Source organism: Nerophis lumbriciformis, linkage group LG17, assembly GCF_033978685.3.
Source record: "Nerophis lumbriciformis linkage group LG17, RoL_Nlum_v2.1, whole genome shotgun sequence".
Lineage (NCBI taxonomy): Eukaryota > Metazoa > Chordata > Actinopteri > Syngnathiformes > Syngnathidae > Nerophis > Nerophis lumbriciformis.
This window is the reverse complement of record NC_084564.2, coordinates 7,730,001-7,750,885: the sequence shown is the minus strand read 5'-3', so window position 1 is coordinate 7,750,885 and position 20,885 is coordinate 7,730,001. Positions and strand designations below refer to the sequence as shown.

The following is a 20,885-nucleotide window of genomic DNA, read 5'->3' as shown; positions in this document are numbered from 1 at the left end:
ATGCCACAACAATATAACATTTTGAAAGTACTGGAGTGAGAGCGCAGATCCGCCACCACAAACCCAGGGAGTGTGCATTAAGCAGAAAAGCGTGCAAGCCAACCTTTCTCACGTCCAAAACACATCTTAGAGATGCTCTTCTGTCATTTGGCAACACTTTGCACACCACTGCGTTTATCCTTTCACCAGGAAGGCAAAGTCTGGCCCGGGGAAATTGAGAAATTGTAGAAATACACACACACAAAAAAACTAGCAAAAAGGTATAAAGTAATGAGAAATAGCTGAAATGTTGACATCAAAAAGGAATAAAAACATAAAGATGTGTCTTTAAATATAAGTTTGAGCCTTTTTATTAGCCTATTTCATTACTAATGATGTCACACAACCACCATATTGAAAGAATATTGACAACAATATTGTTTGCTTCATATACTTGACGCCACTGCTGTTCTTTTTACAATGTAAAATACTTGACTATTGTTGTTATTTAACATAATATTAATCAGATATAATATTAATTGTCTGCGTTGATGTACTGGCAGGTTATTTCTTCACTGTATACTCACCTCTTGGCAGCTGATACTGATATTTAAATTATGTTGCTGCACGCTGATCTTAAAGAGGAACTGCACTTTTTAATGGAATTTTGCCAATGGTTCACAATCATTATGAAAGACATGACGACGGAGGTTTTTTTTTAATGCATTCTAAATAGTAAATAAATGTGATCAAAAGTCTGCTTACAATAGAGCCGAAGGGAGCCTCTCTATTCTGCCTGTAAGGCCCTTAGGACAATGTCCATTAGTGTTTTATGTACAAGATATAAGTATATATGTAATGTAGTAACATTCATAATAACATGTAATATATACATGATGTAAGTATTTATGTAATGTAGTAACATTCATAATAACAGGTAATATTTCCATGATGTAAGTATATATGTAATGTAGTAACATTCATAATAACATGTAATATATACATGATGTAAGTATATATGTCATGTAGTAACATTTATAATAACATGTAATATATACATGATGTAAGTATATATGTAATGTAGTAACATTCATAATAACATGTAATATATACATGATGTAAGTATTTATGTAATGTAGTAACATTCATAATAACAGGTAATATTTCCATGATGTAAGTATATATGTAATGTAGTAACATTCATAATAACATGTAATATGTACATGATGTAAGTATTTATGTAATGTAGTAACATTCATAATAACAGGTAATATTTCCATGATGTAAGTATATATGTAATGTAGTAACATTCATAATAACATGTAATATATACATGATGTAAGTATATATGTCATGTAGTAACATTTATAATAACATGTAATATATACAACATGATGCAAGTATATATGTAATGTAGTAACATTCATAACAACATGTAATATATACATGATGTAAGTATATATGTCATGTAGTAACATTCATAATAACATGTAATATATACATGATGTAAGTATATATGAATGTAGTAACATTTATAATAATTAATATTTACGTATGTTGATCATTTTAAGCATTAATGACAAAAACGCATTACAAGGTTCACTTTTTTTCTTCATCACTGATTATTCCTCACTGCAGACTTCCTGAGAGCTGACAAACATAATAAAACATCACTTACTGTACAAGCTCTGCTGTCATTAGGATGCACAGTGCTAGGATGTTTATATATTCCCATTTAGATGAAGAACGACACAAAGTCCTTGCCAAGAAACAGGTCTTTTCGTGTCGTTCTCGCCATTCTGGGTGTAAATTGGCTGTCTAAGACAAATGCACCAACTTGTCGGAATACGTCCTCAGCCTTCTACTATCCAGGTGGGAGGTATGATTTATGATCAACAATAAAGTTTGACGAGCGAGGAAGCAGCTGATCAGTCGATGATGTCAACATTGGCACAGAAGCTATAAATCGTTGATCAGCATTAGCACTTATAATAACAATATTACTAATACTTGTTAATATTCAAGTCACCAAATGTAAATGGGGTATTGTTGGCACTTTTTGAATGTTTTTAATTGGGTTTTATGGGGGCAGTAGAGGACCTCCCTTTTATTTACGAGTTAGAATGCATTAAAAAATATATCTTGTCTTTCATAATGATTGTGAACATGTAGTAACTGTACATTTTTTCTTTTTATTTACGTTGCGTGCTATTGCTAGTTTAACAATATCAACACAATATTTGAACCAGTTGTTTATTCTCTAGGTTTACATACAATTGTTTGTACAAAACGTCAAGAGTGCACAACAAGTAAACAAAACCAGAAACTATCTATTGCTCATTGAAATCCTTTTTGTCCTCCTGCGTCCAAGGAACGATTCCCTGAATTTGTAGACATGAACAAAACAAATATCGACCTAATTACTCTCGTATCGATCAAAATTATTTATGGATTTATGGATGGATCCGCCCTCTTTACGTGTCCTGCGGCCGCGACAACAGTTGTTATGTTATTCTCTCTCTTACTCATAATAATCTACGTACTGTTCACAACAGATTACTTTCTGCTGTAATGCTGCTACACTTCATAAACTTTACGAATAACTTATTTCGTCCCTTGTTTCAATCCAGCTGAGCTGCTAGCTCGTAAGGATGGGGGAAATAAATTGATTTTTCTATGCATCGCAACTCGGACATGGGCGATTGTAAAATCGGGTTAGTCAATCATTGACTGTTTACGGATTGTAAATAAAAGAATGCAGACAGTTAGCACTTATGTTCCAGTTTTGCACACATTTGCATTCATTTAAAAGATGCAATGGGAATTAATTCAACTGTTTCTTATTGCAAATGCACTGTTTAAAAGGTGCAAGTGATGAATGTGTATTTAGTGAAACCAACAGAAATGTACAAAAATCAAAGATGCATCAATAATTCCCACCTCTACTAGTTAGCTCAGCAAACATGCCTGCTCCGGCTTAGCGTAACATGTTTAGCCTTGTCCTCCGGTGATAATGCTACATGAAAATGCTACCGAAGGTACTAGGAAAGGTGGTTTATTTTCCTTAATGGAGGGGATTATTATTAACCTAGGGGAGTGTCTCCACTCTGTGTATGGAGTTAGCCACTAGCTAGTCAAGCTAAAAATAAAGTGTCAGCCAGAGGGGATCGGCGTGAGTGATTGCCGTTAATTCATCGGCATTAGCGATCACGTAATTTTTAAATAAAAATCGATTGACGCATCCCTACTTTTCCGTCAAGTCGCGTATTTTTAAGAATCAGTTTTTTGGATCAGATAAGTACGGAGGATTGTGGAAAATCCTAGGTATCGACTAGTGAAGTTCTGGTCTGGTGAGCAAGACCTGGAAAGATCTGAGAGAAACATCTCCGCTTGCAATCAGTTTGAGGTCTTAAGCTGGAAGGGGGCGTGTCCACTCTTGCCATGCCGTCTCCCGGCAGCAGCTGTCTCCTTCGGGCGTCCAGCTCCGACTCCTCAAGCCCGCCCGGGGCTCTCCTTTCCCGGGATAAAAATAGACGGCGGTGCGCACCGGGCCCTGTCCGTCTGCGCGTGCACGCGTACGTGCGTGTCGCTGGCAATCAGGTGCCAAGTTGAGAAGGAATTAACGTGTTGGGGCCCTGACTGTGTTGCAGGGATCAGGAAGGAACCCACCATGAAGTTGGTGCTAAACATCCCATGATCCAGAACCTTCCGTAGATCCTGGCCACCTCAACAACATTGACATAAGGAAAAAGTAAGCAAGACTCACCGTCCGCAGGAACTGGATCTCCTCCTCTCCCTCGCCGCCTTCCGCCATCCTTCAGCGGGCGTTACTGGCAGCACCTCCAGACAGAAGACAAGATCCTTGAGTTTTCTCTGCGACTTACTTTGACCTCCTCCCTTCTCCCTCGCTCTCAGACTGTGACAGCACCCGTCCTGTGGACTCTCGCAGTGCCCCCTCCCACGCCGACTACCTTCCACCGACAGTGCATCCACCACCTCGGGTAGGGGAGGGGCGGAGCAAAGATGGGAGGAGGGCCGGGCTATAAAAGGACTGAGGGGTGAAGACTCAGAAGGGATGACATTGGACGGCAAATTAGCGCCTCTGCTGGTTGCAGTAAGTATTGCAGTCCACTTTGCATTTTCAGACGCTTCAATACAACAACAATCATTTAGACACCAGAAATGGAACTGGTACTGGCTGCTCAGTACAATATGACTGTGTCGGTAAGACCAACTCTTTAGCGGCGCTCTCGTGGCTTTCTGGAGATTTAAAAAAAAATTTATGAAAATGGGAAACACTGGGGGAAAAATATACATATTTTGTTTGAATATGGTTTGTGTAGGACAAACATGACACAAACCTTCCTATTTTTTTTTTTTAAGTTTAATGTATTTGTGTTTACACTTCCCAGATGAGAGTATTTGGCCAGCGCTGTTATGTCCTACTAATTTCGGCGGACCTTGAACTCACCGTAGTTGTATGGACTTTTTGTGCACTGTTTTAATGGATGTTTTGAGGACTTAAAATGGCGGCCAGTCGTATATTTCCACCATCGAAATAGTTTAAACTCTCAGCAGTATTTGTTTGATGATAATGCTGCATATTTGTGTAAAGCTAATATTTACATATTGTGTATTACATTTCAGTATGTTATTTGAATCACATAGCTTATGCATTTGTCATTGTGTGTATTTCAGTTTAAAAAAATAAGACAAAAGTAAAGATAGGAAAAAGACAAAGCAAGATCAACAACAATAAAGAGCCTAAATGGATTCATCTACTTTGGAACTTTATTAGAACATCTTGGATTGTTTGTTAGCTGTCTGCCAAGCTGTATAACCTCAACACATATAGTGAGGGCAGAACAGTGGAAATGGTGGATGTTTGAAAAAATGGCCAATTCATTTTGAATTGGAAAAATGTCCCGGAAAACCCGGAATTCTGGGAAATCCGGGAATTTTTGGAATTTGTCAAGGGAAAGCCCGCGATTCCCGAATAGGCTGAACATTTTGAAGTTAGAACGGTTCGAATCGGGTGAAAAATGAAAATGTGGAAGGTAGAGCGCACCACATTCTGGAGAAGAAGAAGAAGAAGAAGTTGAATGAATAGATTCATTTTGGTGTAGAAAAGCATATGTGTGAATGCTTTGGAGCATTCACACAATAACGTGGCAGACGACATTACATAACATGACGCAACACACTGACCAACGTGGCAGGCCACGTTGGTAATGTGGCCCCTGGGTCATGAGTTTGACACCAGTGATCTAGAAGACAGCACCCACCATCACACTATTACAGCAGGCCTGGGCAATTATTTTGACTCGGGGGCCAAATTTAGAGAAAAAAATGTGTCTGGGGGCCGGTACATCTATATTTAAGAACACTAATACAAAACCTCACAATAATGTCTGATTGAATGCTAAAAACGTGATGACAGACCGCCGGAAAAAACGGAACGGCAATTAAAATGTTTTTACTGAATGAGACACCCAGAATGTACATGAAAATAAAGAATGTGGGATTTGCAATATTAACTATGGAGGATATAACACTGAATATTGACAACTTAGTGTCTCATCTTAAGACCCACTTTATTCTTTGGCTTTTAACACTACGTGAGTTGTGTGGTCCTCTGTCCTTTTTTGTTTATAAATTTTGATTTCTATTTACTGTTTTAATTGGTTTTACCCTTAGAAATAGTTTTTAATCGTATTTATTTTTATATTGGTTTTATATTTATTTATTTTTTGTTTTTATTCAGTCATTGGTGGAGCTAAGGATAATATTTGAATATTGTTTTTAATATTGTTGTGCAGCACTTTGGAAATTTTTTTGTTGTTTAAATGTGCTATATAAATAAAGTGGATTGGATTGGATTGAATTTATGAACGTCACACCCCCTCTCGATCCACATATTTTACAATCAAGCGAAACGCAACAAAAATGCAACAAACAGCGAAATATGAACGTGAAGGGTAAAAAAAAAAACCCCACCTACAATCTGATATATCTGATGTATCACTAAGCTTTAGAACTTTGTTGTAAAAATCTTCTTCCGCGTCTGTCCCTGACACCCACATTTCAGGCTGGCCGCTCTGGAAACACTCTGTGGAAACGCTCCCCACCCACACTGCTTGGTGCCTCGTCTGAGCTGCTGTGACTTAGATGACAATAGTAACTAATTAGATGACCATAGTAACAAACAGAGGTGGGTAGAGTAGCCAGAATTGGTACTCAAGTAAGAGTACTGTTACTTTAGAGATTTAATACTCAAGTAAAAGTAAGGAGTAGTCACCCAAATATTTACTTGAGTAAAAGTAAAAAGTATGTTGTGAAAAAACTACTCAAGTACTGAGTAACTAATGAGTAACACACACACACACATATATATATATATATATATATATATATATATATATATATATATATATATATATATATATATATATATATATATATATATATATATATATACATACATACATTGATATATACAGTATATAATTTATATTTATTTATTTTGCCGTTTTTGTTTACATGTTAAAGGTGTTTTAATGAATATACATGCATGTTTAACATATAGATTCCTTTCTTTCATGAAGACAAGAATATAAGTTGGTGTATTACCTGATTCTGATGACTTGCATTGATTGGAATCAGACAGTAGTGATGATAACGTCCACATTTTCGATTGGAAGAGAAAAAAAAGTCTTCCTTTCTGTCTAATACCACATGAAAGTGGTTGCTTTTTGGCATCTTATTTGTCCAGCTGCCATATTCGTTTCTATACACTTTACAAGAAATACATTGGCGGCAAACTCCGTAGCTTGCTAGCTTGTTTGCGCTGGCTTTCGGAGACTCTTATTATGAAAGCGCAGGCGCGATGGAGCGGCACTTTTATTGTGAAGACAGGAACTGTGCAGTCAGTCTTTAGGCTTTTGACGGGAAGTACGGTTGAAATAAAAAAGGGTCTTTTTCCCTTCACATTTTTGATTGATTGATTGGAACTTTTATTAGTAGATTGCACAGTACAGTACATATTCCGTACAATTGACCACTAAATGGTAACACCCCAATAAGTTTTTCAACTTGTTTAAGTCAGGTCATGTGACCGCCTGGCTCTGTTTGATTGGTCCAACGTCACCAGTGACTGCATCTGATTGGTGGAACGGAGTGAACGTCACCAGTGACTGTATTTGTTGAAACGCAGGCACTATGAAGGTCTGTCTGACAAACCAAAACAAACAAAGCGTGCATTAACAGATCGATAAAAATTAGTAGCGAGTAGCGAGCTGAATGTAGATAAAAGTAGCGGAGTAAAAGTAGCGTTTCTTCTCTATAAATATACTCAAGTAAAAGTAAAAGTATGTTGCATTAAAACTACTCTTAGAAGTACAATTTATCCCAAAAGTTACTCAAGTAGATGTAACGGAGTAAATGTAGCGCGTTACTACCCACCTCTGGTAATAAATTAGATGACCATAGTAACTAATTAGATGACCATAGTAACTAGTAGAGATGCGCGGTTTGCGGACACAACCGCGGAGTCCGCGGATTATCCGCGGATCGGGCGGATGAAATTAAAAACAATAAGATTTTATCCGCTCGCGGGTCGGGTCGGGCGGATTAATTAGATATTTATTTTTTTTTTTTTTTTTTTTTGCGGGTGGCAGTTAAACCAATTCGGAAATATATATACATAGTTAAATGTTGTTACCCACATACGAAAAACGAGCAGGCACCTGCTGCATATGCCACAACAGAAGAAAAAAAAAGAAAAGAGATGGACACTTTTACGGAGCGGAGAAGGGACGCCTCGCCGGGGTCCGGGACCGAGGCCCCTTCCCCCGAGAGGGCCCCACCGGGAGCCGTAGCTGAGGCGATCCGCGAGAAGGGCCCGACGCACGTCCAGGGTCACTACCGCGCCCACCGCACCGACACCCCGCCTCGTCCGCTTTCGCAGTGCGCTCACGAAAGGGGTGGGGCTCACCCTGGTTGATATAGAGAGCAGGACGGTGGCCATGGAATTTCATTTAATGTTTGTGATAAACCATCAAACTCATTCGTTAAAAGGACTCTATAGTAATATAAAGCAAATTTTTCTGGACATTATCATGCAAGAAAAGTTTATTTTTGGGATCGCGATCACCGCGTAATGATTTTTAAAGGTTGCATTACATTATTAACTGTCCCATGTGATCAGCCAGTGCGATTGGAAGTCCATGCTCAATTATTGCCTCCGTAAATAAAACTTCGGCATTTATCACATCCAAAGAATCTGTTTGGGCGACGAAAAACGTTGAAAGTTTTCCACTTGTATCGCTAGCAACGGCATTAGACTTGTGTTTTTTTGTCCCAACGTGGTCTTTTACATCGCTAATTCCTCCGTGTCCGATCGAAAAATCTTGTCTGCACAAGGTGCAATTCGCGTAGTTTTCACCCTTTTTTTTTTTTTTTTAATTAATATTAGATATATAACAACGGGCGGATGGCGGGCGGGTGCAGTTCTGATCAAACGTTACATCGGGTGGATGGCGGATGGTTGACGACTTTCTGACGCGGTTGCGGATTAAATAAATTGCCTATCCGCGCATCTCTAGTAACTAGTATATCATGCAAAATCGCAGATTCCAACCATTGAAATACTTTGTATAGTTCAAGACTTATGGTCATTAGAAAACATCACTGCACATCATAATGGCAGCTACACTTTCCATCTTAAAGATCTAAAAAAAATTGGGGGGAATGTCTGGCGGGCCTGATTGAAAAGCTTAACGGGCCGCATGCGGCCCCCGGGCCTTAATTTGCCAAGGTCTGATATACAGGAAGGTGTCATTACCCACTGACCACCATGAAGATGGTTACACATAAGCTTGGCAAAGCCCGCACACGCTCTTACCTGCTCCGCATCCACCTGGCTTCCTCCATCCTGTCCTTCCTCTCCCACTGCAGCAGTCCGCAGCAGGAAGGCGTGTAGGGGACGCTGCTCCTCGGCACACACAGCGCGCACCAGCCGGTAACACGGAGAGGAGGCGGACGCTTCGTAGGTGGCACGCCGCCGAGGCGGAGCCGAAAGGCATTCTGGGAAGTGGAGTCCAATATCTTGGCTCTCCCCCCCAATCATGACGCGGCATCTGCGCCTTCCTCGATGCATTTGCTTTGCGAGGCCGCAGTGTGGCGACATTGTGTTGACAACCGGAGGCGAGAAGCAACAAGCGCCTCGCTGCGAGAAGATAGTGGAAGTCCAAATGTGTTTGGACACTGACACAACTACAACTGAACATTTTGAAGCTAACGTCGGCTACTACCTAGCTTAGACAGCTAGTTAGCCAGTTAAAGCTTAAAGACGTATCACGAGCCAAAACACGAATCTGAAACCCACGCATAACACGGGGCAGTCTTTCTTAAAGAACACCCGCCAAAGTCATGACCAACATCGAATGATTAAATGACATTTTGGAACGAACTGTCTTTTTTTTTTTTCGGCGAGGAAAGGCGGCCATTTTCGGGTTTTCGGCTGCATTTCCGGTCTACACCGGAAATGAAAGATATACAAGTTTCTGTTTGTGTTGAATTGAACATTCACAATGTACAAATACATCACAGGCACTTTTCAAGTTTTTACATACCATACATCAAATTAAATACATTCATTGTACAAACAAAACGTAAAATAAATGAAAAGTAAATATAAGAGAAAGAACAACTTAATAGTAACATAGTAGGGATGTCCGATAATGTTTTTTTTTTGCCAATATCCGATATTGTCCAACTCTTAATTACCGATACCAATATCAACCAATACCGATATTTACAATCGTGGAATTAACACATTATTCTGCCTAATTTGGACAATCAGGTATGGTAAAGATAAGGTCCTTTTTTTTTTTAAATAATAAAATAAATTAAAAAACATTTCTTGAATAAAAAAGAAAGTAAAACAATATAAAAACAGTTACATAGAAACTGGTAATTAATGAAAATGAGTAAAATTAACTGTTAAAGGTTAGTACTATTAGTGGACCAGCAGCACGCACAATCATGTGTGCTTACGGACTGTATCCCTTGCAGACTGTATTGATATATAATGTAGGCACGGTGGAAGAGGGGTTAGTGCGTCTGCCTCACAATACGAAGGTCCTGAGCAGTCCTGGGTTCAATCCCGGGCTCAGGATCTTTCTGTGTGGAGTTTGCATGTTCTCCCCATGAATGCGTGGGTTCCCTGCGGGTACTCCGGCTTCCTCCCACCTCCAAAAACATGCACCTGGGGATAGGTTGATTGGCAACACTAAATTGGCCCTAGTGTGAGTGTGAATGTTGTCTGTCTATCTGTGTTGGCCCTGCGATGAGGTGGCGACTTGTCCAGGGTGTACCCCGCCTTCCGCATGATTGTAGCTGAGATAGGCTCCAGCGCCCCCCGCGACCCGAAGGGAATAAGCCATGGGTGTCAAACTCTGGCCCGCGGGCCAAATTTGGCCCGCCGTGTAATTTCATTTGGCCCTTGAGGCAATATCCAATTAACATTAGAGCTGGCCCGCCGGTATTTTACAGCGCATTCACCGCTAATACTCATACTTGCCAACCCTCCCGATTTTCCCGGGAGACTCCCAAAGTTCAGTACCCCTCCCGAAAATCTCCCGGGGCAACCATTCTCCCGATTTCCACCCGGACAACAATATTGGGGCCGTGCTTTAAAGGCACTGCCTTTAGCGTTCTCTACAACCTGTCGTCACGTCCGCTTTTCCTCCATACAAACAGCGTGGCGGCCCAGTCACATAATATATGCAGTTTTTCCACACACACACACACACACACACACACACACACACACACAGACACAAGTGAATGCCACGCATACTTGGTCAACAGCCATGCAGGTCACACTGAGGGTGGCCGTATAAACAACTTTAACACTGTTACAAATATACGCCACACTGTGAACCCACACCAAACAAAAATGACAAACACATTTTGGGAGAACATCCGCACCGTAACACAACAGAACAAATACCCAGAACCCCTTGCAGCACTAACTCTTCCGGGAAACTACAATATACACCCCTGCTACCACCAAACCTTCCCCCGCCCCCCCACACACACCGCAGTCCCTTGAATGTTTGATTCATTAATTATTATTTTATTTTCAAATGTATTACAAGCCTGTGGAAAAAGTTTATTTTGATATTTACCTCAGAAGGCTGCAAATAGAAAAGAGGCATTACATTTTTATTTAAATTTTATTTGATATGCCATTGATATTTTTTTATTATTATTATTATTATTTGAAACTCGATTTTGCATGTCACTATAACGTTATATAAGCTTTGCTTGTTCAATATTCAATGCAAAACTTGTTTGGGTCCCTATTGAAAGGTTTATTTGTTCAACCTTGGCCCACGGCTTTGTTCAGTTTAAAATTTTGGCCCACTCTGTATTTGAGTTTGACACCCCTGGAATAAGCGGTAGAAAATGGATGGATGGATAATGTAGGAACCGGAATATTAATAACAGAAAGAAACAACCCTTTTGTGTGAATGAGTGTAAATGGGGGAGGGAGGTTTTTTGGGTTGGTGCACTAATTGTAAGTGTATCTTGTGTTTTTTATGTTGATTTAATAAAAATAAAAAAATAAAAAAAATAAAAAAATCGATAATAAAAAAACGATACCGATAATTTCCGATATTACATTTTTAAAGCATTTATCGACATCTCTATAAAATAACATATTTATATGTATGTAAATAAATAGAAAACTGGGCTAATTCAAAATAACTTAAATTCCTCCAATATGACAATAATGCAAGACACAAAGCGCACACTAAGAGTAATAGTTTTTTAAAACCCAATAAATGTTTGATTTTGTATTCATAAAAAAAACAAAAAACACCTTTTTTTTCAATACAATCATTGGATTTACCAGCAGTGCTGATTACATCTCTTCCTGTTGCTTAAGATGACTGCAAAATTGCCACATTGCAGCCGCTCTAAATGTTGGCTCCGGGGTCACGCATGCAGGCTGCACCACGCACCGAACTTTGCATGCACGGACCGTCGGACGCCTGGCTCTGCCGCGCACCTTCGCCCTGCTTCTCACAGCCGCATCGCCCTCTGTGCCAGCCAGCCAGTCGGCTTCCTGCAGCAAAAGAGGCCGCCTCTGCACACTCGGGGTGCATTAATGCCCCTGTATGGTCGCTGCTTCCTCCTGGCGGGCTGTGCAAACAAGGACGCCATTGAGACCCCCGACCCTCCAGCTGCACGGCCACATTCAGCCCTGCAAACACTGAGCGCCCTGTGAGCCACCCTCACACATGACATAGGGGGACATGAAAGATGGGGATCGCAGACTGGATGTGGGGGATCTCGGATAGATCCGCCTGGAGGTGCGTTGAAACGGAGGCTTGTTGTAGAACTTGGTACGTCGCGGGCGAGTAGACACCTCCGCAAACCAAGCTAGTTGCTATTTAGCCGACTTCTTCCTGGTTCATGGCAGGCAGACGAGCCGGGTCAAAGGTCACAGGTCACGCACAATGGAGGGTCAAAACCAGCAGACACAAGACATTGAAAAAATATTGAGAACTTGTTGAACGAGGTCCTGACGTTGAGCAAGTCAAACATAACGTTGAAACAACATGCTCTTTGACGACGTTTAATCAATGTTGGGTTGTGACGTTGATTCGACCAAAATTTGGTCATTTTCCAAGCAATATTCTACAACACAAGTACAACGTTGAAACAACATGCTTTTTGACGACGTTTAATCAATGTCGGGTTGTGACGTTGATTTGACCATTGAATTTGACATGCATCTGAGGATAGGTTGATTGGCAACACTAAAATAAAAATGGCCCTAGTGTGTGAATGTTGTCTATCTATCTGTGTTGGCCCTGTGATGAGGTGGCGACTTGTCCAGGGTGTACCCCGCCTTCCGCCCGAATGCAGCTGAGATAGGCTCCAGCACCCCCCGCGACCCCGAAATGGATAAGCGGAAGGAAATGGATGGATGGATGGGAATTTAGGTAATTTTCCAACCAATATTCTACAACACAAATACAACGTTGAAACAACATGCTCTTTGACGACGTTTAATCAATGTTGGGTTCTGACGTTGATTTGACCATTGAATTTTGGTCATTTTCCAACCAATATTCTATAAGACAAATACAACGTTGAAACAACATGTTTTTTTTACGCTTAATCAATGTCATGTTGTGACGTTGATTTGACCATTGAATTTTGGTCACTTCCCAACCAATATTCTACAACACAAACACAACGTTGAAACAACATGCTTTTTGACGACGTTTAATCAATGTTGGGTTGTGACGTTGATTTGACCATTGAATTTTGGTCATTTCCCAACCAATATTCTACAACACAAATACAACGTTGAAACAACATGCTTTTTGAAGTTTAATCAATGTCAGGTTGTGACGTTGATTTGACCATTGAAATTTGGGCATTTTTCAACCAATATTCTACAACACAAATACAACGTTGAAACAACATGCTTTTTGACGACGTTTAATCAATGTCGGTTTGTGACGTTTATTTGACCATTGAATTTTACATGCATCTGAGGATCGGTTAATTGGCAACACTAAAACCCTGTGTTGGCCCTGTGATGAGGTGGCGACTTGTCCAGGGTGTACCCCGCCTACTGCCCGAATGCAGCTGAGATAGGCTCCAGCACCCCCCGCAACCCCGAAAGGGATAAGCGGAAGGAAATGGATGGATGGATGGGAATTTAGGTAATTTTCCAACCAATATTCTACAACACAAATACAACGTTGAAACAACATGCTTTTTGAAGACGTTTAATCAATGTTGGGTTCTGACGTTGATTTGACCATTGAATTTTGGTCATTTTCCAACCAATATTCTATAAGACAAATACAACGTTGAAACAACATGTTTTTTTACGCTTAATCAATGTCATGTTGTGACGTTGATTTGACCATTGAATTTTGGTAATTTCCCAACCAATATTCTACAACACAAATACAACGTTGAAACAACATGCTTTTTGAAGTTTAATCAATGTCAGGTTGTGACGTTGATTTGACCATTGAATTTTGGTCATTTTCCAACCAATATTCTATAAGACAAATACAACGTTGAAACAACATGTTTTTTTACGCTTAATCAATGTCATGTTGTGACGTTGATTTGACCATTGAATTTTGGTCATTTCCCAACCAATATTCTACAACACAAATACAACGTTGAAACAACATGCTTTTTGACGACGTTTAATCAATGTTGGGTTGTGACGTTGATTTGACCATTGTATTTTGATAATTCCCCAACCAATATTCTACAACACAAATACCACGTTGAAACAACATGCTTTTGACAACGTTTAATCAATGTTGGGTTCTGACGTTGATTTGACCATTGAATTTTAGTCATTTTCCAACCAATATTCTATAAAACAAATAAAACGTTGAAACAACATGTTTTTTTACGCTTAATCAATGTCATGTTGTGACGTTGATTTGACCATTGAATTTTGGTCATTTCCCAACCAATATTCTACAACACAAATACAACGTTGAAACAACATACTTTTTGACGACGTTTAATCAATGTTGGGTTGTGACGTTGATTTGACCATTGTATTTTGATAATTCCCCAACCAATATTCTACAACACAAATACCACGTTGAAACAACATGCTTTTTGACAACGTTTAATCAATGTTGGGTTGTGACGTTGATTTGACCATTGAATTTTGGTCATTTTCCAACCAATATTCTATAAGACAAATACAACGTTGAAACAACATGCTTTTCTACGCTTAATCAATGTCATGTTGTGACATTGATTTGACCATTGAATTTTGGTAATTTCCCAACCAATATTCTACAACACAAATACAACGTTGAAACAACATGCTTTTTGAAGTTTAATCAATGTCAGGTTGTGACGTTGATTTGACCATTGAAATTTGGGCATTTTTCAACCAATATTCTACAACACAAATACAACGTTGAAACAACATGCTTTTTGAAGTTTAATCAATGTCAGGTTGTGACGTTGATTTGACCTTTGAATTTTGGTCATTTTCCAACCAATATTCTATAAGACAAATACAACGTTGAAACAACATGTTTTTTTACGCTTAATCAATGTCATGTTGTGACGTTGATTTGACCATTGAATTTTGGTCATTTCCCAACCAATATTCTACAACACAAATATAACGTTGAAACAACATGCTTTTTGACGACGTTTAATCAATGTTGGGTTGTGACGTTGATTTGACCATTGTATTTTGATAATTCCCCAACCAATATTCTACAACACAAATACCACGTTGAAACAACATGCTTTTTGACAACGTTTAATCAATGTTGGGTTCTGACGTTGATTTGACCATTGAATTTTGGTCATTTTCCAACCAATATTCTATAAAACGTTGAAACAACATGTTTTTCTACGTTTAATCAATGTCATTTTGTGACATTGATTTGACCATTGAATTTTGGTCATTTTCCAACCAATATTCTATAAAACAAATAAAACGTTGAAACAACATGTTTTTCTACGCTTAATCAATGTCATTTTGTGACATTGATTTGACCATTGAATTTTGGTCATTTCCCAACCAATATTCTACAACACAAATACAACATTGAAACAACATGCTTTTTGAAGTTTAATCAATGTCAGGTTGTGACGTTGATTTGACCATTGAAATTTGGGCATTTTTCAACCAATATTCTACAACACAAATACAACATTGAAACAACATGCTTTTTGACGTTTAATCAATGTTGGGTTCTGACGTTGATTTGACCATTGAATTTTGGTCATTTTCCAACCAATATTCTATAAGACAAATACAACGTTGAAACAACATGCTTTTTGACGACGTTTAATCAATGTCAGGTTGTGACGTTGATTTGACCATTGAATTTTGGTCATTTCCCAACCAATATTCTACAACACAAATACAACGTTGAAACAACATGCTTTTTGAAGTTTAATCAATGTCAGGTTGTGACATTGATTTGACCATTGAATTTTGGTCATTTCCCAACCAATATTCTACAACACAAATACAACGTTGAAACAACATACTTTTTGAAGTTTAATCAATGTCAGGTTGTGACGTTGATTTGACCATTGAAATTTGGGCATTTTTCAACCAATATTCTACAACACAAACCTAACGTTGAAACAACATGCTTTTTGACGTTTAATCAATGTTGGGTTGTGACGTTGATTTGACCATTGAATTTTGATAATTCCCCAACCAGTATTCTACAACACAAATACAATGTTGAAACAACATGTATTTGACAACGTTTAATCAATGTTGGGTTCTGACGTTGATTAGACCATTGAAATATGGTTATTTTTTCAACCAATTTCTACAACATAAATACAACGTTGAAACAACATGCTTTTTGACGTTTAATCAATGTCAATTTCAATACATTCATACTTTGTTGTCCAGTCGCTGTTTAAAGTCCGATTTTCGAAATGTATTTAGATTTTTTTCAGGGTCCATAGTGCCATCTTCTTCTATTCACCCACCTCTTATGCCTGTTTGTCTGGCCTGGAGTACATGTTCAAAACACATCACTATATTCTTATTTTCTTTTCATGACTTGTTGTATAAAATCAAGCACTTAGGCATGGAGACTGTTTCTACAAACATTTGTGAAAGAATGGGCCGCTCTCAGTGATTTCCAGCGTGGAACTGTCATAGGATGCCACCTGTGAAGCAAATCCAGTCGTGAAATTGCCTCACTCCTAAATATTCCAAAGTCAACTGTCGACTTTATTATAAGAAAATGGAAGAGTTTGGGAACAACAGCAACTCAGCCACCAAGTGGTAGGCCACTTAAACTGACAGAGAGGGGTCAGCGGATGCTAAAGTGCACAGACTTTCTGCACAGTCAGTTGCTACAGAGCTCCAAACTTCATGTGACCTTCCTATTAGTCCACGTACAGTACGCAGAGAGCTTCATGGAATGGGTTTCCATGGCCGAGCAGCTGCATCTAAGCCATACATCACCAAGTCCAATGCAAAGCGTGGGATGCAGTGGCGTAAAGCACGTCGCCACTGGACTCTAGAGCAGTGGAGACACCTTCTCTGGAGTGATGAATCATGCTTTTCCATCTGGCAATCTGATGGACCAGTTTGGGTTTGGAGGTTGCCAGGAGAACGCTACATTTCGGACCACATTGTGCCAAGTGTGAAATTTGGTGTAGGATGAATTATGATGTGGGGTTGTGTGGGCCCCTTCCTCTTCCAACATGACTGTGCACCAGTGCACAAAGCAAGGTCCACAAAGACATGGATGACAGAGTCTGGTGTGGATGAACTTGACTGGCCTGCACAGAGTCCTGACCTGAACCCGATATAACACCTTTGGGAAGGCTAGGCCTTCTCCACCAACATCAGTGTGTGAACTCACCAAAGCGCTTTTGGAAGAATGGTGGAATAGTCCTATAAACACACTCCGCAGCCTTGTGGACAGCCTTCCCAGAAGAGTTGAAGCTGTAATAGCTGCAAAAGGTGGACCCACATCATATTGAACCCTATGGGTTAGGAATGGGATGGCACTTCAAGTTCATATGTGAGTCAAGGCAGGTGGCCAAATACTTTTGGCAATATAGTGTAGATTCTTTAAAAAAAAATATATATATATATTCAATTTTGTATTTACTTTTCAGGTTTATTTAAGGGGTTCAGGCATGGTAGTATAATTTTGTACACACATTTGAATATGTCCTCACTTTTATTATACTTTTTGTATTTATTAATGTATTGATTTCTTTCTTTTTATTTGTGTATTTTCCTACATTGTGAAAATACTACACATTTTTCTAGGTGAGGGAAAGTTCACACGAGTCTAATGGAATGTTTACGGAGCTGAACTCATCCGAGTTAGGCATAGGCCAAGAGTTAGTGGGCAGCTTAGTATGGAGTTGGCTCTCCTGGTGGTTTTGTTGGGTCTGGATGATGGCATGGAGCACTGCAGAGTAGGAGTCTCAATCTTTGGGGACCATCTGATTCCGATTGTTGGGGTGACGATTCGATTCAGAATCGATTGTCGATTCAACACGATTCTCGCAAAGTATTATTTGGTATGATAAAACCTTTTCAAAACAGGTTACAGGTGAGCAAGCTTGCATAGAGATGGCCTAAAACTGTCTCTTTAAAATTGTTTCTTTTATAAAAAAAAAGAATATATATATTTTTTAATTCCATTAAAAAAAAAAAAAATTCAATTTGGAATCGGGATGAATAAGAATTGCGATTTGGATGTGATTTTTTTTGTGCACCCCTAATGTAGATTTTTTTAAAATGCTTGTGATAAAAATAAAAATAAATCTTATTTTTTATATAAACTTTTAAATTTAATAATAAATTTATAATCGGGTTGAAAAATAATTGCAATTTGGATGTGAATTGATTTTTATTTTTTTTTACTTAAAACTTCTTTTTTTAAATGTAATTTTGAAAAAAAAATGTATGAATCGATTTTTGAAAAATTTGAATTAATTTGAAAATCAGGATAATTAAAAATCGTGATTTGGAATTGAATTGATTTTTTGTGCACCCTTGATGGAGATGGCCTAAAAACGACTTTTTAAAATGGTTTCTTATTTAAAAAAAAAGAAGAAGAAATCAATTTTTGAAAATTATTATTTGATTAATAAGAATTGTTTGTGCTCCCCTAATGGAGATGGCTTAAAAACGTATTTTTAAAAATGTAATTTGATTAAAAATAAAAAAAAATCTTAGTTTTTGTACTGACTTTTAAAATTAAGAATCAATTTAGAATCGAGTCGCCCTAAAACATATATTTAAAAAAAAAAAGGTTCTGATTTAATAAAAACAAAACAACAAAAAAAACATATATATATATATATATATATATATATATATATATATATATATATCTTATTTAATTTTTGATATCAACTATTAAAATTAGGAACTGATTTAGAATTGGGTTGAATTAGAATGGCGATTCGGATGTGAATCGATTTGGTGTGAAACTAAAAATGTCTTTTAGAAAAGAAAAAAAAATTTAAATCGATTTTTTTTAAATATGAATGGATTTCTAATTGGGATGAATAAGAATGGCAAATCAGGTGTAAAACTACTTTTTTGTGCTCTCCGGATATAGACGGCCTAAAAACGTATTTTTAAAAATTGGTTCTGTTTGAAAAAAACAATTAATAATTTTTTTTAATCCATTTTAAAAATTCGGAATGGGTTTAGAATGGGGTTGAGTGAGTATTGTGATTCGGATATGAATCGATTTTTTGTGAAAGTAAAAATAGTATTTTATTTTATTTTTTAATCTGTTTTTGAAAAAATATGAACGGATTTAGAATTGGGATTAATTAGAATTGCGAATCAGGTGTAAAACTACTTTTTTGTGCTCCCTAGTGGAGACGGCCTAAAAACGTCTTTTTAAAATTGGTTCTGATTAAAAATAAATAAATAAATAAATAATATATATATATAGAAAAATAAATAAATAAGTAAATAAATTATATATATATTGTATATATACACACACATACATATATATATATACAATTTATTTACGTATTTATTTATTTTGTAATATGTATATATATATATATATATATATATATATATATATATACATACATATATATATATATATATATATATATATATATATATATATATATATATATATATATATATATATATATATATATATATATATATATATACACATACATATATATATTTTATTTATTTATTTTTTAATACATTTTTAAAATTAGGAATGGATTTGTAAATCGAGTTGAGTGAGGATCGCGATTCGGATATTAATAAATTTTTTGTGAAAGTAAAAACGTCTTTTAAAATTATTGTTTTTATTTTATTTTATTTTCTAAATCATTTTATTTAATCCATTTTTGAAAAATCTGAATCGATTTAAAATCGGGATGAATAAGAATTGCGTTTCGGATGTGAATTTATTTTTTGTGCTTCCCTAATGTAGATGGCTTAAAAACGTCTTTTTTAAAAATGTATTCTGATTAAAAAAAAGAAAACAAGAAAGAAATCGTGTTTTTTATATCGACTTTTAAAATTAAGAATCAATTTAGAATCAGGTATAAAAATCGCGATTAGGATGTAAATCGATTTTTTTGTCAAACTAAAAACGTCTTCTTTTTTTAAAAACAAAATTTATTTTAATTTTTTTAATAATTGAATTTTTGAAGAATATGAATTGATTTAGAATCGGGATAATTAAGAATCGTGATTCGGATATGAATCAATTTGCTCCCCTAATGGAGACGGCCTAAAAATGTCTCTTAAAAAATTGTTTTTAATTTAAAAAAATAAATTAAAAAAAAAGAAGTTATGTTTCTGAAATGGATTTTGAAAATCATGACTCAATTTAGAACCGCGATGAAAAAAGAATCACGTTTCGGATGTGAATGGATTTTTTTTGTGTTCTCTTTTTTTTATTTAAGTTTTTTAATTATTTTTTTTAAATTTCAAATACATTTTTAAAATGAGGAATCAATTTGGAGTCAGGTTGAATAAGAATCATGATCTGGATATGAATTGATTATTTGTGAAACTTTTTTTTGGTTGCTTTGTTGGGTCTGCTCCTGTCTCTGGCCATGCTCCCCCCACCCCAGCAGACGATGGCGTGGAACACCGCAGAGGCCACCACAGTGTATATATTTTTTTTGCTGTTGTTGTTGTTGTTTTACTTTGGTGGCTGTGTGTAGAAGTGTCTGGTTTCATCAGTTCTGCTCTTTTAATGTCTTTAATGTCCTTTGTCTTCTTTGATGTTTCCCTCTTACACACGTTGGCCCAGGCATAGACAGATTATTTTATTTTTTTCGGTTGGCCAGCAATTTGAGGGTTCCACGTTTCGATC

At 37.3% G+C, this 20,885-nt stretch overlaps 1 protein-coding gene across 1 annotated transcript in view; it reads right to left on the bottom strand.

Moving 5' to 3' along the window:
- The window catches only part of ryr1b (ryanodine receptor 1b (skeletal)), a 187,908-nt gene extending 178,925 nt beyond the window's left edge, over positions 1-8,983 (bottom strand). Inside the window, exons 1-2 of the mRNA XM_061972366.1 lie at positions 8,882-8,983; positions 3,746-3,819 (exon numbers count right to left, since the gene is read on the bottom strand). Of these exons, the coding sequence (XP_061828350.1) occupies positions 3,746-3,793 (48 nt within the window). The 5' untranslated portion in view covers positions 3,794-3,819; positions 8,882-8,983. The remainder of the gene's footprint in view (positions 1-3,745; positions 3,820-8,881) is intronic.
- Between the last annotated feature and the right edge of the window lie 11,902 nt (positions 8,984-20,885).